Source organism: Hyaena hyaena, unplaced genomic scaffold (genome assembly GCF_003009895.1).
Source record: "Hyaena hyaena isolate Hyena2069 unplaced genomic scaffold, ASM300989v1 scaffold_58, whole genome shotgun sequence".
In the NCBI taxonomy this organism is placed as follows: Eukaryota; Metazoa; Chordata; class Mammalia; order Carnivora; family Hyaenidae; genus Hyaena; species Hyaena hyaena.
Window position 1 is genome coordinate 3,185,328 of NW_024080689.1, and position 15,472 is coordinate 3,200,799.

The 15,472-nt window shown below is 47.0% G+C and overlaps 1 protein-coding gene across 2 annotated transcripts in view; it reads left to right on the top strand.

Annotated features, from left to right (window-relative positions):
* The window catches only part of MYH10 (myosin heavy chain 10), a 126,723-nt gene that overhangs the window by 42,962 nt on the left and 68,289 nt on the right, over positions 1-15,472 (top strand). Inside the window, exons 5-7 of one of the 2 annotated variants that reach the window (XM_039231495.1) lie at positions 4,984-5,086; positions 5,641-5,670; positions 11,599-11,691. In XM_039231495.1, coding sequence (XP_039087426.1) covers positions 4,984-5,086; positions 5,641-5,670; positions 11,599-11,691 — 226 coding nt within the window. The remainder of the gene's footprint in view (positions 1-4,983; positions 5,087-5,640; positions 5,671-11,598; positions 11,692-15,472) is intronic. The other variant, XM_039231494.1, reaches the window with a different exon arrangement.

Here is a 15,472-nt window from a genome sequence, read left to right on the forward strand (position 1 = left end):
ACGAACAGAGAGATCATGACCTAAGCGAAAGTCGGACGCTTAACCGACTAAGCCACCCAGGCGCCCCCATTCATTCCCCTTTTTAAGTTGTTTCCGTGAGTTTCGCGCCTCGGATCCTGCTACCTCTTCCAGGACGCACATTGGGGTTCCTCCTTTTTTTTTTTTTTTTTTTTTTAATTCTGTGACTATTCTCATGCTCATCGTAGCTATTAGCACTCTTGCCATTTACGGAGACCCTTCTCGCCGAGGGCAGCGCTAGACTCTCTCTGTGCGCTTGACCGGAGCTAGAAAGTGGTAGACAGGATGTGAGCCTTCGGTCGTTTTTGACACCGTAGGCACATTCTTAACCAGTATGCTAGCATTAGAGAGTCATAAGGTAATTCGGAGTCTGGGAACTCAAGGCACCTCACGAATGGTGGGTGAAGAGTTGAGTCTGCGGTGCTGGGTGATGTTCACTGGGTACGAGTCATGTGCCTTAGATGGACTGTGGTTTTCCTTCACAGCAGTCTTACATGTGGGAAGCTACCATCCACATTAAAAGATTGTTTTAATTTAAGTTTATTTATTTTGAGAGAGAGAGAGAGAGCAGAGGAGGGGCAGAGACAGGGAGAGAGAATCCCAAGCAGCTTCCGCACCATGAGCCTGGAGCCCGACGTGGGACTTGAACTCCTGAACTGCGAGACCATGACCTGAGCTGAAACCAAGAGTCCCGTGCTTAACTGGCTGAGCCACCCAGGCCCCCCACTACTGTCTGCGTTTTAAGATGAGGAAAAGAAGGGTTCCTACCTCCCCTCTTGGGAACTCCGTATGGTATTGGGTTACGTTCATCTTTGCAGTAATATTTTCTTTTTCTTTTTTTTTTTTTAATTTTTTTATTGTTTTATTTATTTCTAGGAGAGAGATAGAGAGACAGCGTGAGCAGGGGAGGGTCAGAGAGAGAGGGAGTCACAGACTCTGAAACGGGCTCCAGGCTCTGAGCTGGCAGTCAGCACAGAGCCCGACGCGGGGCTCGAACCCACGAACCACGAGATCATGACCTAAGCGAAAGTCGGACGCTTAACCGACTAAGCCACCCAGGTGCCCCTGCAGTAATATTTTCTATGTCAAAGTTACCTTAGACCCGAGATAGAAAAAAGGTGGCAGAGTTTATAAGCAGTTGTGAGGCACAGCCCGGGGCGTGTGACTGGGAGGGAAGAAGAGCTCTAAAGACACACTGAAGCCTGTCCAATCGAGACGAGTTCATGGAGAAACCACAGAGGCAAAACCAAGCTGAAAAGGAACAATCATAACTATTTTCGAGACAAGTCATCATCAGACTAAATGAGAGTCTCGTTTCTGGGCGTAACAGGAAAGTTATTTGTTTGAAAACAACTGCCAGCGTCATGATTAGCCTTGAAGCACTAAGTGTTTTGAACAAAGTTAACCAAACAGAGAAAACCACTATCCTAGCTATTGAGCAATTATGTTTGAATGAAATCCAGATTCTTTGCCACGACTTGGGACACCCCCCCACCCCCTCCCTGCTGCATCTGGAGCCCCCAGTTCTCTTCCTCGCTGGTTGTTTGCGTCAAATCCTACGCGGCCCTGTTCCTGGCACACATACACCTTTGTGTTTGGGTCTCCATCCCCCCCCGAACATGGCGCCCCCAGATTTCACTGGCCTGTTGTCTCCCTTTTGGGGAGGCTCCACCTGATCATCGAGTCTCCGGGAGAGTGTTCTCGACTCCTCTCTGCCTCCTCCCCCACCCCAGCTGCGTCCTTGTTGCCCTCACAGCGCTCCTCATGTCTTGCACTCCGCTTATTTGTGTTTTGTGGCTTTTTTTACGGCTTTGCCCCTGAACTTGAGCTCCCTGAGGACGTAGACTTTGTTCACCATTCTAGCTCTTGCCCTTAGAAGAATGCCCAGTACACAGTGGTTGATTTGTAAGTATTCTTGAATGAGTGAATGAAAATTTATCACCTTGTCCAGGTGCCAACGGTAGTGAGGTAGAAAATATAAGGACATTAATAACAAGAATAAAAAATACAAAAAGGAGCCTAGGAATAAACTTAATAAAATGTGTAGGACCTTGTATTCATTTATTCATTGGTATTTACGGAGCCCCTGCAGTGCTGGGCACTAGGGTTTCAAAGGTGTATAGGACAAACATGGTCTTTGGTTGTCGTGAACATAGAAAACACAAAATTTACCCGAGAGACAGAAGACCTCCTTTACCATTAAAAAAAAAAAAAGGCAAGTATGTTAGTATTACTTGATTTAAAATTCCACCTCTTTTTTATTTATTGGGCAAGAGGTGAGAGTGGCATGGGAGACAAAAGTATTGGAAGTTTATCTGAAAAAATAAACTTCAGAGACTACTTGATTTTTTTTTTTTTTACAGTTTATTTTGAGAGAGAAAGAGGAAGAGAGTGGGGGAGGGACAGAGAGAGTCCCAAGCAGACTCCATGCTGTCAGTGCAGAGCCTGATGGGGGACTTGAACCCACGAACCACTAGATCATGACCTGAGCCAAAATCAGGAGTCGGATGTTCATCCGACTGAGCCACCCAGGCATCCCTTGATTTTTTTTTTTTTAAAGAAGAACCATAATGGGAGCTGCAGTTAGTCCTGTTTCAAAACCGCTGCAATGTGGTGCAGGCTTTAGAATAAGCCACATGTATAGGAAGTCAGTATAAGATGGAATTTCAGATCACAGGGTGATGAGTGTCGTTCTCAGCCCTTGATCCTGGGATGTGGGCTGAATCATTGGGAGAAAAAGAGTATATTTTAACCCCAAGCCATAATCTTTTTTTCAGATGGATTACAGATTTGATTGTAGAAAGTGAAGGCATCTAAGTTCTGGAAGGAAATACAGATGGAGCTAATAATAGATGTATAAAATTGAGGCTATAGGTAGATCCCATCTTGGTGCAGGTAAGGCCTTTTTAAGCACAAACAGCAGGCAGAATCCCTTAAAAGAAAGTTTAGTCTGTTTGAGTACCTAAGATTCAAACTTCTAGGTGGTAATACACAGAAGGGGCTGTTTTTAATATAATAATGGATGCTGGTTAAGGAAATTCCTATATAAAATATGCTTATAAATCAGTAAGTGGGTTGTTTCTAGAATCATCAACTCTTGTAGCTAGAAAGGCTCTAGTACAGTTTCTCCATTAAAAAAAATTTTTTTTTAGTATTTATTTTTGAGAGAATCAGAGCAGGGGAGGGGCAGAGAGAGAGGGAGACACAGAATCCAAAGCAGGCTCCAGGCTCCGAGCTGTCAGCACAGAGACCAGTTCGGGGCTCGAACCCACGAACTGTGAGGTCATGACCTGAGCTGAAGTCAGGACACTTAATTGACTGAGCCACCCAAGCGCCCTTGATTCCTACATTTTACAGATGGTGGCATGGGGGCCCAAAGGAGATAGTTTCCTTCCTCAGAGCTGTGCAACTAGTTGGTCAGGGGGGCTCTCTTTGCCCAGAGCCTCTTCAGTTGAGATTGCAGGTATCTGGGTGCAGAGAATTAAAATAATGCAGCCAGGAAACCTACTGACAAACTAAAGTTGTGGACATAAATCGTACAATTCAGAGTACACTTTCCAGAAAGGGTGGGAGTTTGTTAGAAGAGTTAGACTTTCAAGGCTTGGATACAACAGGCTTAGAGGATTATTAGTTGGCTACGTGTAGAACAACATTTTGGGGTTTCAGGGTTTTTTTTTAAAGTTTATTCTGAGAGAGAGCAGGGGAAGGGAAGAGAGAGGGGAGAGAAGAAAAAGAATCCCAAGCAGGCTCTGCGCTGTCAGCTCAGAGTGCGATGTGGGGCTCAAATACATGAACGGTGAGATTTTTACCAGTGATTTTAAGAATCATCAGGGGATGGGTGTGTGTGTGTGTTTAAAGTTTATCTATTTTGAGAGAGAGTGAGAGAAGAGAAAATATGAGCAGGGGAAGGACAGAGAGAGAATCCCAGGCAGGCTCCCCACAGTCAGTGCGGAACCCAACACGGGTCTCAAACTCACAAACCGTGAGCTCACGACCTGAGCTGAGATCAAGAGTCGGGAAGCTTAACCAACTAAGCCACCCAGGCGCCCCCCCCCCCCAAATTTTTTACTTTAATCCAATGAGATTTTTATCGATTGTGAAGCTCGATTCCCTTTGATCCGATCTTACGGACCCTGCGATATTTGAGCAGAAGGCGGTAACCTCGGTAGCACTGTGTGCCTGGCGGCTTTCCTGAATTTCCGGATCGGTACTTGAGTAGAACTAGAAAGCAGCCTTTGGAACGTGCTGGCCTTGGTGTAAAACCTAAAGCGTACAGAGTGGTGGCGTCTGTCCCAGTTCATAACCAAAGTCACCGTGTTCATTCGCTCTCTCTACACCCTGCGGGGGGGCCATGGGTAGGCACCGCACGAGGTTCCGTGGATTACGAAGAAACTAACACAAATAAACACAAGTGCACAGTAAACAGGCGCACACGCACGGGGTCCTGCTCTTTGCCCGGGGAGCCCGGGATGCGAGGCCGGCAGGTGGCAGGAGGGGGTGCGACGAGATCAGTACAGGGCGCTGCGGCCGGGGGGGACAGTCGTCTGTCGGTTTGGGGGGGAGCGAGAAAACCTTGCCCGGCCTTGAGCAGCAGGGGGCAGCCCAGAGGTCTTCCCGCTCTTCCACGTTAAACCCCCAGCGCTGGATGGGTTTCTGGGGCTAAGGAACGTTTTCGTGACCTCATGTCCTACATGATCACTTCTCTGGTGGAACCCCCAAACTCCACGGAGAAAACAGTGCCATGAACACTTCCCCGTGTCTCACTGGCATGTCCAGATAAAGAAAAAAAAGTTTGCGTTAAACCATTTAAAAAATAGTTTTCTAGCTTCTGATCGGTTTTTATCCCATGTACCCTTTTCACTTCTACCAATTTTTGTTCCAACTGCGTTGAACTTGGTGAGCTGTGACTTCAGAAGGTGTGCGCTCCGCGTTCTTTAAGGCAGCCTGTGTTGCTGTTTCTTCCAGGGGTGAATCCGGTGCTGGGAAGACAGAAAATACTAAGAAAGTCATTCAGTACCTTGCTCACGTTGCTTCTTCGCACAAAGGACGGAAGGACCATAATATTCCTGTAAGTTTTCGTTCCGTTGCTCTTTGAACGCCTCAGTTTGTTCTTTCGTGATTTCAGAAACCAGACTGAGGAAGCACAGCCGCTCAGCGTCCAGCTGGAGCTGACCGCCCCCTCGTCTCCACGACCCCCACCCAGAAACTTCCTCCACTCAGGGTGGGGGGGCACTATAGCACCTAGGTTTTCTAACAGCCTCTAACAAGGCTTCTTGCGGAGCTTTGGGAGGAGTGGATTGAAGATTGCCTGTTTGCGCCAAGACCCTCGACGGTCTGTAGCTGGTCTCTGAGCGCAGAATGCAGCCTGGGCACTTCCTGCAGCACCTCGAGGCGGGGATGGAGAGGCGGGGGCGGTCGATGATAGGAAGGGGGTAAGAATAGAAGGGCTCAGTGGTCCTGAATCCGTAGACCTGCCCAGGCGGTGGCTGGCCCCCAAGGAGTGCCAGCCAGCCCCACTGTCACAGCGCTGAGGTGGACGGCCACGTGGCACTTATCTGTGTCACCACCCTGGGAAAGTCCCAGACCTGCTAACGCTTGCGTTTATCTGTTTATAACAAACAGCAGGAATCGCCAAAACCAGTGAAGCATCAGGCAAGTGCTTTTCTTTACGCTTCTTAGTCTTGAATGTTTGCACTTAATTTCTGTCTCTAGATCGAGTCCTTTAGAAACCCATGCCGGCAGCTGTGAGTGAAATTCACTGCGAAAAAGAAATTTGAGTTTGAAAATGTGTTGCTTAAGAGATGTCTTCTTTGGCGAGCAGCATGTCCTTTTCGCTTCCAATTTGTTTTCGAGATGAGTTTGAATATGTCTCTGCCCTCTTTATCATGACATTGAACCACCTGTTGATGAAGCCTGACCCCCCCCCTCAGGGCTATGTGTGTCAAATGCCCGGTGGGATGATTTCAATTCTTCTTTCAAGACACACAAGCCTCGCTTTCTGCCATACGTTAAATTTTTGAGTTTGGGGCTGCCGCCCTAGAAGTCGTGCTTTTAAAGTACAACTAATAAAGTTTTTTATGGCCCGTATGTGTTTTAAGCTGAGGGCCTCGTTGATATAATCTGTAAAGGTATCATTTTGTTTATCCAGGGCAGGTAGTAGCGGAAAAGTGTTAATTCTTCCTGATTATCGAATGCTCCCCCCCCCCTCCCCCCCGCCGCCCCGGCTCCACAGAACACAGCCATGGACCGAGTGTTTCCCACTACCCCAGAAGAGAGGGGCGTCTGTCCTGGACTTGACCCTTTCCCTGGCCCCGGCTGGCTTCGGTCTGTCTGTCTGCCACAAGCACAGTGATACAGAGCTAATGTGAAGCAGGAAAGGATAAGGTTACAGAAATGACTTGTTAACATAAAGCATCATAAGTGTCTATAGGGATGATCTTACATGCCAAGATTTTCAGAAAGCTTCCGTAAAAATCTCATGATGCTCTCAGACAGCAGAGCTGTGCTTCCTGAGGGCCTGTGACATTCTGTCCTCAGCTGTAGACAGCAAATCATTCGTACCAGTGGGAAGGGTTAACGGAGTCATTGTTATCCTAAGGATATTTAAAGGCTCTTTAGCCGACTGCAGAAGGAGCCTCTAGACCAGAAATTGGCATTTTCTCTGTGCCTTCAAGGTACACACTAAAATGACCTTTTAACGTTCACTTGGGTCGCTAGTGAACCACATTAAATAATTCCTGTCCAGAGTGGGGGTTTCCCAAATCCCCCTGTGGGATACATACACTGTTACTGTTGACGTTTTGTTTCGATGTCATTTTAAACCCCAGAGCGGATCACTGTTGTGTGAGTAGCATGCACGCCCCTGGACTTGGGATCGGCTCCGGCCCCAGGGGCACTTGCTCAAAGACGGGCGACAGCTGCCCTGGCCGCACCTCCCTCCATCCTTGATCTGCATGTTCTGCTGCATGAGCTCACTCTGCGCAGAATCCACGGGGCTGCTTTTCCCACGTTCATTGTGATAGCAGTCTAGTCCAGTGGGTGCTGTGCTTGTGTTTCTAGAAGCCTGGGAAGAACACTGGTCCTCAGTTTTTCCGTCCAGCCCCCTTGAGGACCAGGAGATGCTCATGGGCGGTGGTGACCCCGCAGAGGGCCATGTCAAGACATGACTTCTTTGCCCGCAGTCGCTCCCCCTTCCCAGGGACTCCCTCACCCCGTTTTGAGAATGACTGCCAGCAAGCAGTCTATACTTAACAAGGTATTTCTCTTGGTTTCACGTCCCTAGTTTGTGAATTTACATTGAACTTTACGGGCAGCACTTAGGCTCCCAGGAACCATTTGTATACGCGCCTGGCCTTCCGTCACTAGTCAGCAGTGTGCAACATAAGAACAAAGGGAAGGCATTTCGAGGCTCCTGTCCTTGATTTTTCTGTCTCTCTGCTCATTCCTTGTGTTTTTTAACACCTTTATCGAGATTCAGACTTCACGCATTCATACAGTTCAGCGTTGTCATTTTCACTACCCTGAGTTAAACACAAATCCCTACAGTCAACTTCAGCGTGTTTTCATCCCCCAAAAAGAAGGCGATTCAGAGTCCCCTCCCATTTCCTCCCAGGCCCCAGAAATCATCAGTGTACTTCCTGTCTCTGCGAATTTGTCTGTTGTGCGTATGTTACGTGAACAGAATCCTGGTGGTCTTTCCCTTCGCATGATGTTTGCAAGGTGTATCTGTGTCGTAGCGTGTACAAATGCTCCATCCCTCTGCCTGGCCGAATGGTATTCCCTTACGGTAGGTGGGTCCCATTGTGTTTACCCATCCATCTGTTGGCAGACATTTTGGATTGTTTCCACTTGGAGGCCATCGTGGACAACGCCCCAGGGAACATTTGTGTGCAGTGTTTGTGTGGACCTGGGTTTTCCGTGCCCTTGGGCGTGGGCCTGGGTGCAGGCTGGCTGGGTTATGGTAGTATTCGGTTTAACATCTGGAGGAATCACCCCCCCATTCCCACCAGCACAGCATGAGGGCGCTGCCATCTTCCCCGTCTCCTCGCCAATGCACGTCGTGTCTGTTTAGGCCATCCTGGCGGGCTTTCGTGCTTACCTTTAAAACTGAATCCTTATTATGGAAATAGGAACAAATAGAAATCAGTTTTCAGAATTCAGGCCACAGTAACTAAGCAGTAAACGCGAAGCATTTACCTGCAAACTTTGGGTGCACTTTTTGTAACCAAGTTCAAGTCCTACTTGGCCAGTGAAGCAGTCTGCGTGCCGGGCTCCCTCACCGCAGGTCGCTGTTACAGACCTTCAGGAGGCTGGCACGGCGTTCAGCACCGTGCCAGAGCCTGAACCCAGGGCAGAGTCAAACACCAGTGATTTCTAAAGCCTGACCGTCCCCAAAGAAGGACTCCTGCAGGCCTGCCCTGCTGACTAGCGAGCCCCCCACCTCTGGATGGCGGCTTCTGGATGATTTCCTGTCTACTGCTCTGAGCGGCCTTGAAGTAGGGCAGGACGCTGGCAGCAGGCACTGGGGCACTCCGGTTCTCAACGTGACGACGAGCTGTTCAGCCCTCCAGGGGCCCTGGGACGCCTGCATCTGTACCCGCTCAGCCCTACAAAGCCCAGGACCCCAGCCTTGCTGGCTCAATTGGAGTTTTCAAAGAGCTCTTTTTTGTTTGTTTTGTTTTAACCAACTTCAAACTCCTCTGTCCTATCGCAGATAGATATTAATATATCATATAATAAGTTCAAGAGTTTAGTTTTCTTCATGATTGGTAGACCTTTAAAGCATCATAGGATTCTAAATACTTAAAACCGTAGAAACAATTTCAGTAGCTGATGGCGGTTATTTTCCCCTACATCCCCAAAGACCCTCCTCATTACTGTACAGAATAGAGACCAGGGCCACTGCCCCTCCAAATCTGGTGGAAGGGTCAGCACTTAGTCACCGTCCCCTGATGGTTTATAACTGCCTTCATGATTTGGTGGAGAGAGGTTAGTGCCATTTAATCCACGTGTGAAACTGCACCGCACAGAAATGATCAAATTCACTGGTAATTTCTTAATTTACGACCCTTCTTGTGCTTTGGGATGGTAGGTTCGTGGTCAGCTTTTTGTGATTCACTGATGAGTTACGGAGATCTTTGCTTAGTCCCATTGATGTCACCAGCCCATTGGGAGAGGAGTAATACCACGACCCTGAGAAGGACAGGACCACGACACAGAAGTGGCCCAAGCGGCAGGTTGTGTGGGGACCGTTGCAGACCCTCTGCCTGATTCTTCCTGCCCACTTTGGCTCTGCACTGTCCCCTCCCCCAATGCTGCTAGAATATTTCAGGAGATCTGATGACGCATTCATTCAGCAGACACTCCCTGGCTCATCCTCTGGATCTGACACTGAGCTAGGTTCAGGGGTTCCAGCCAGTTCTTAAAAAGCCAGCAGGAGAAAGGATGGAATTGGTAGATCACACATGTGAGCACATTCACATGTGCTCACACAAAGGAGAAAAGACTCCTTGTAGCCACGTCTCGGGAATAGTAAAATAAGATCTGCAATACTCAACCTCCACGGTAGGAAAACAGCTGAAAGGTGGAATATCATTGAAATTATTTTTATTAGGATTTGGCAGGATAATGGCGTGTAATTCTCAGCAGTCTATATTCTGCCTAGTTCCTAGATCTAACTAGCAGTAGGTGTTTAATGTAAATGTAATGCCCTGCTTACGAAAAGTCACTGTTTTTCTGAGTTTCTACATGTTGATCACAGACTGAGTGGGGCAAGAAACCCTTTAGAGCCCAATTTTTGCAGAGCTCATACACCTAGGGCTTTGTAAGCTGCCAGTCGTGGGCACATTGATCTAGGTGACTGCTGACATCCAGGGGAAAGGCACTCTGTTAGACTACAGAACGATGACTCTTTTTATTATTTTTTATTTTAACGTTTATTTTTGAGAGCGTGAGAGCAGGGAAGGGGCAGAGAGAGAGGGAGACATCGAATCTGAAGCAGGCTCCAGGCTCTGAGCTGTCGGCACAGAGCCCGCCGTGGGACTCTGACTCCTAAACCACGGATCGGGACCTGAGCTGAAGTCGGACACTTCACTGACTGAGCCACCCAGGCACCCCTGGAAGGATGCCTCTTAATGATGCCTCTCCGTTGTTCAAAGTAGTTGCCCGGGATACCACGTGTGAGAACCCAGGGGAGCCTACAAGGTTTAGAAACCTTTACAGCAGAGATGATCTGGTGCTGTGAAGTCCATAACCTGGGAGACTCCCACTGCAGGGAGCATATTCTCGAATGCCAAGAGAGGAGGTTCATCCCTCGGATTCTAACGGGACTAGTTCCTGCCAATTTCTGTTGAACACCATTGTAGACGGCACTCGACACCTGTGAAGATCTGGGCAGTTCAGATCAGGTATGCTCCCTGTGGGGGGAGCATACCTCGCGGGGTCCTGTGCCTTCGGAGCATGTCCCCACCCTTGTGGCTGAGCGAAGGAGTCCAGTTCCAGAGTTAGACGCCAGCACTGCGCATGGTGTATGTTTGTTCTTTTTGGATCTGATCATGCACTGCTCACAGAGCGACTGGCCGGCAGTTTAAGATCCTTGCGTGAGGATCCTTTTATCCCTCCTCTGCTCAGAGAATCTAATCTGCTAGTGGTTTGACATCCCGTCTTTCGGTCTAGAGCACTGTGGAATTTTAAAACACAGGGGTAAGATTTGTGTTTGGAAAAAGCAGATGTATGGAAGTCCTATGATGCAACTCTAAAATTACGTTCCAGGAACACACCACCACTTTCTAGTGCTTTCCACAGCCGGAAATGGCATCCTGCTTTCCCATGCAGCTTTCTGTTGTGTTCCATGATTAAAGCGCATATTAATATACTTACCTTCTGTTTGTGGAATCTATTTTCTAGCCAAATTTGCACATAAGCAAGGGCACTGCATAAAGCCTATATTCTATCACATACTCTACAGTAAGCCTTTTAAATTTGAGCAAAAGTCAGCAGCACCCTCATCTCCGTCCTCTCTGAAAGTGGAGGTGAGGACATCGTCCTGTCTGCATTATTAGGATATCACGTGAAGCCCTTGGAAAAATGCCAAACATCTACCACCAGGATAGTGGTTGTTATTAGAATTGTCTGCCTTAAGGCATTGGAGCAAGGCAGCATAAAAATAAACAGAAGTGTAAGTATTAATATGTCCTTAATTGAAGTGTCATGCTAAATTTCATTTCATTTCATGAAAACCAGTTTGTTTTGTTTTCACAATTCTCTGCCTAATTTATGTGCCCTGCCCTCAAATTGATCTGCTGTGTTCAGTGTGACTTCTTCTTCCCCTTCCGGTCACTTTACACGTGCTAATGTTTTTCCCTTTAGCAGAGCCTAATATGACTGAGAATAAAGCCACAAAGGTTACAAGATGGCAAACAGAACGAAAGCACTGAGAAAAAGAGGAAGTTTATTGTTTTGTTTTCTTCCCTCTGCCCAGGATTGAAGTAAAGATGTTAGATTAACCTAATCTGCTTTTGTGTGTGTGTGTGTGTGTGTGTGTGTGTGTGTGTGTTATGTGTGTAATGTAATGTCTTTTAGGGGGAACTCGAACGGCAGCTCTTACAAGCGAATCCAATCCTGGAATCATTTGGAAACGCGAAGACTGTGAAAAATGATAACTCATCTCGTTTTGTAAGTTTGAAAGCACCTGAAACTTGTAACTTCTCAGACTTCCAGTGAAACCTCTCCTGCGATCCAACAGAGAGAGTACTTTTCTCCCTAGATTTTAGGGAGAGGCTGATAAAAGATGTGGTACAGACAGCACAGTGCTGTAGAAATGTGATTAGTCACACGTATTTTGAAATCTTCTAGTAGATTTGCATTTTAAAAAGGAAAAAATGCGCAAGTAACTGTAATCCTATATTTGCTGTATATAATTGTGTGTTGTACGGGTAGATGATTAGTAGCCTCTCTGAACTTCTTCATCTTTGGGGATGATCTATATATAATACTTGTTGCTGGGAGGGCGTGGAGATTACATGAGATGCATGCAGAGCAGTCCCGGGAATGTAAACGGTCCACAAACCAAGTTGGCATTCAGTGTAGTCAACGGTCTTTCCTATACTTGCTGTTTCTATGGAGTATGGACGTCAGGAGGATGCGACAATACTCTCACTTCTCTCTAAGAATTACTTCTCTCTAAAAATACTCCTGTCTAAAAATTTGGCTTTCTTAATTCTTAGAAACCTCTCCCCTCTCCCTCTGTTTGACCAACTACCACCGTTTCCGTGAGGCTGTTCTCCTAAGCGATATGTCCCCCGTCCAGCTACGCCTGATCGATGCATCGGCGCCAAATCTTCTCTAAAATCCTATTCCACAAAATGGGCATGCCCGCTGTAAACTTCTTGCCTTGAATTACAGTTCTCAAGATTCAGTGACCATTTTCCAGAGACTGGAGAGGGGCTTCAATTACAGTTATTTCTACTTAAATCATTAGAGTTAATTCTATGTTTTCCCTCCCTCCTCTCATATTAGAAGTGTTTGTACAAGTCCAGGCCACATCAAAAGAGACTTTACTAATGACTCCTTGATGGATAAGCTGCGGGAATCTGGTATCACCGTGACATACCGTTTTACTCTGAGGATAATGTGAAGTCCTGGCGTTCATGTTGATTTCCTGGTGGCCTGGGTTGTGTGATCAGTGGAAGCAGCTAGATACGAAATCACAGAAGGCAAGTGAGCCCGAAGGTAGCTAGCTAGCCTGAGTATGAGTTGCTAGGACTGCCTTGAAGAGCACCCCAGACTGGGGGCCCGAAACAGCAGAACTTGATTTTCTCACTATTGGAGGCTGGAGGTCCAGGGTCGAGGTGTGGCAAGGTTGGTTTCTTCTGGGGCCCCTCTCTGTGGCTTATTGATGGACACCATCCTGGTGTCCACTGGGATGGTCCTTCCTCTGTGTGCATCTGTCCTGTTCTTTCCTTGTGAGGACACCAGTCGCGTGGGACTAAGGCCCCAGTGACCTCGTTTTAACTTAATTATCTTTGTAAAAACCCGCTCTCCAAATATAGTCCTGTTCTGAGGCAGGAGGGTTAGGGCTTACACATAAGAATTTGAGATGGGGGGGCACCTGGGTGGCTCAGTCAGTAGAGCCTCCAACTTCGGCTCAGGTCACGATCTCAAAGTTTGTGGGTTCGAGCCCCACATTGGTCTCTGTGCTCGAAGCCTGGAGCCTGCCTCAGATTGTTTCCCTCCCTCCCTCCCTCTCTCTGTCCCTCCCCCGCTCATGCTCTGTCTTCTTCAAAAATAAACATTTTTTAAAAATTAAAAAACAAATTGAGATGGGACATGACTCAGCCCACAGCACCCGAAGAGGTAATTTAAGTGCGGGAGGCTTCCCACATTACAGAGGAAATAGGGACCTATTTGTTTAGAGTGTTGTTTATTCCTAGTAAGACAAAATTTGAAGATTCGCTTCATCCAAGTTCATTAGGTCATTATTTTAGCTTTTTAGGTACAAAATGGAATAACATATATCTGTGTCAGGAGAAAGTATGGCTGTGACTTCAGGGTTTATAAAAGATCTGGGGCAGCAAAGGTTCATTTCTAGGGTTTTATCATCCTCACTAAGCCTGAGCCACATTTAAATCTTAAATTCTTCCTCCCGAGAGCCCTGTGTTTAGTGGCTGTATCACGGGATAGAAGACACAGTGATCTACCAGCTTTGGTATGTGAATCTCTGCAGATTTACAAGGATTTCTTAGTGGAAAATGCTTTATTTTACCACATAAATGAAGTTGCCAGTCTATTCTGATTCCCCCTGCGCCAAGGCACGCTCTAAATTCAAGAGAAACCATTTTGTGCCTATTTGTCTGTCTCATCTTTGCTTGGAAGAGATAAATTATTGGGGCACTGGGGCGGCCCACTTGGTTGAGCATATCTGATGTGACCTTGGCTCAGGGCATGATCTTGCAGTTCATGAGTTCGAGTTCCACATTGGGCTTTGCACTGATGGCGTGGAGCCTGCTTGGGATTCTCTCTGCCTCTCCCCCGCTGTCTTGCTTGCTCTCTCAGATCAATAAAAACTTATGATTGGGGAGTCACATGCCAATACTCTGATGTATTTTGCTGGCCACACTGACCACCCCTAATACAGAGTGGGAGGGGACTGCACAGTGACAGAAGTACCAGAAGTTGGGGGTCACTGAGGCCATCTCAGAAGTTGGCTGCCACATGTCAATACAGAGATCTCTGTATTGACCAAAGCAGGTTATAATCTATAATTTGCAATACTCTGGATTAGCGGTTCTCAATTGGAGACCCTCAAGGGACATTTGGTAGTATCTGGAGGCAGTTCTGGTGGTTCGGTTCAGGCAATGGGTAGAGGTCAGGGATGCTGCTAAACATCCAACGGTGTACAGGACGGGCCCCATGACGAAGAATTATCCAGCCCAAAATGTCCATTATGTCGAGGTTGAAAACCCCTGCTCCAGCTTGTTTCTTTAAATGTCTGAATCAAGGTAATCACTTTTTGAAATTTATTTGCAAAGTAATTACTATACACGAGCCTCCTTAAAGCTTATTATTTATGCGTCCTATTCTGAAGGTTGATGTAAACAATTCTGGGAGGAACTTGTTTGACATCCTAGTGGCAGGAAGAATTTCTTAGGTGGTTTTCTGGCAAGATCCCTGCCAGCAAGAACACCTACGCAGTCTAAATCCTCAGTAAACCCTTTTTGAGCTGAAGTTCCACCTCCCAAACTTCTTGTTCGGTCTAATCCATTAAAAGCTAATCTTTTGGGCGCCTGCGTGGCTCAGTTGGTTAAGTATCCAATTCTTGGTTTCGGCTCAGGCCATGATCTCATGGTTCATGAGTTTGAGCCCTCCCTGCATTGGGCTCTGTGCTGATGGGTGCGGAGCCTGCTTTGGATTCTCTCTCTCTCTCTCTCTCTCTCCCTCTCTCAGAAATACACTTAAAAATTTTTTTAAAGCTAATCTTTTAAGAAAAACATTTTTCATTAAGGCAGTGTTCCTACACATAGTTCAACCGAGAAACAGAAGTGTTTTTTAAGTGTTGACTTGGCGGTTGAGCGTCTGACTTCCGCTCAGGTCATGATCTATCGGTTTTTGGGCTGGAGACCGGCTTTGGGCTCTGCTGACAGCACAGAGCCTGCTTTGGATCCTCCGTCTCCCTCTCTCTCTGCCCCTCCCCAGTCATGCGCGCTCTCAATAAATATTCAAAAAAATAAAAATAGTTGCCTTTAGGCTGTAATTCTTACAAAGTCAACTTTGTATTGATATTTGTAGGACTTTTCAAATAAATAGCGTAGCTAGCTACCAAACTATCCTGAGGCATTAGCCGCACAAAGCTACGAGTAGTCGATTTTCGTGGTTCCATAAAAAGTAGGGGACAGGAGCTCAGCTAGGTTAAAGCCTCCTTTGGCGGCTGTGTGCGGGCACTGCCAGCACTCTGCTT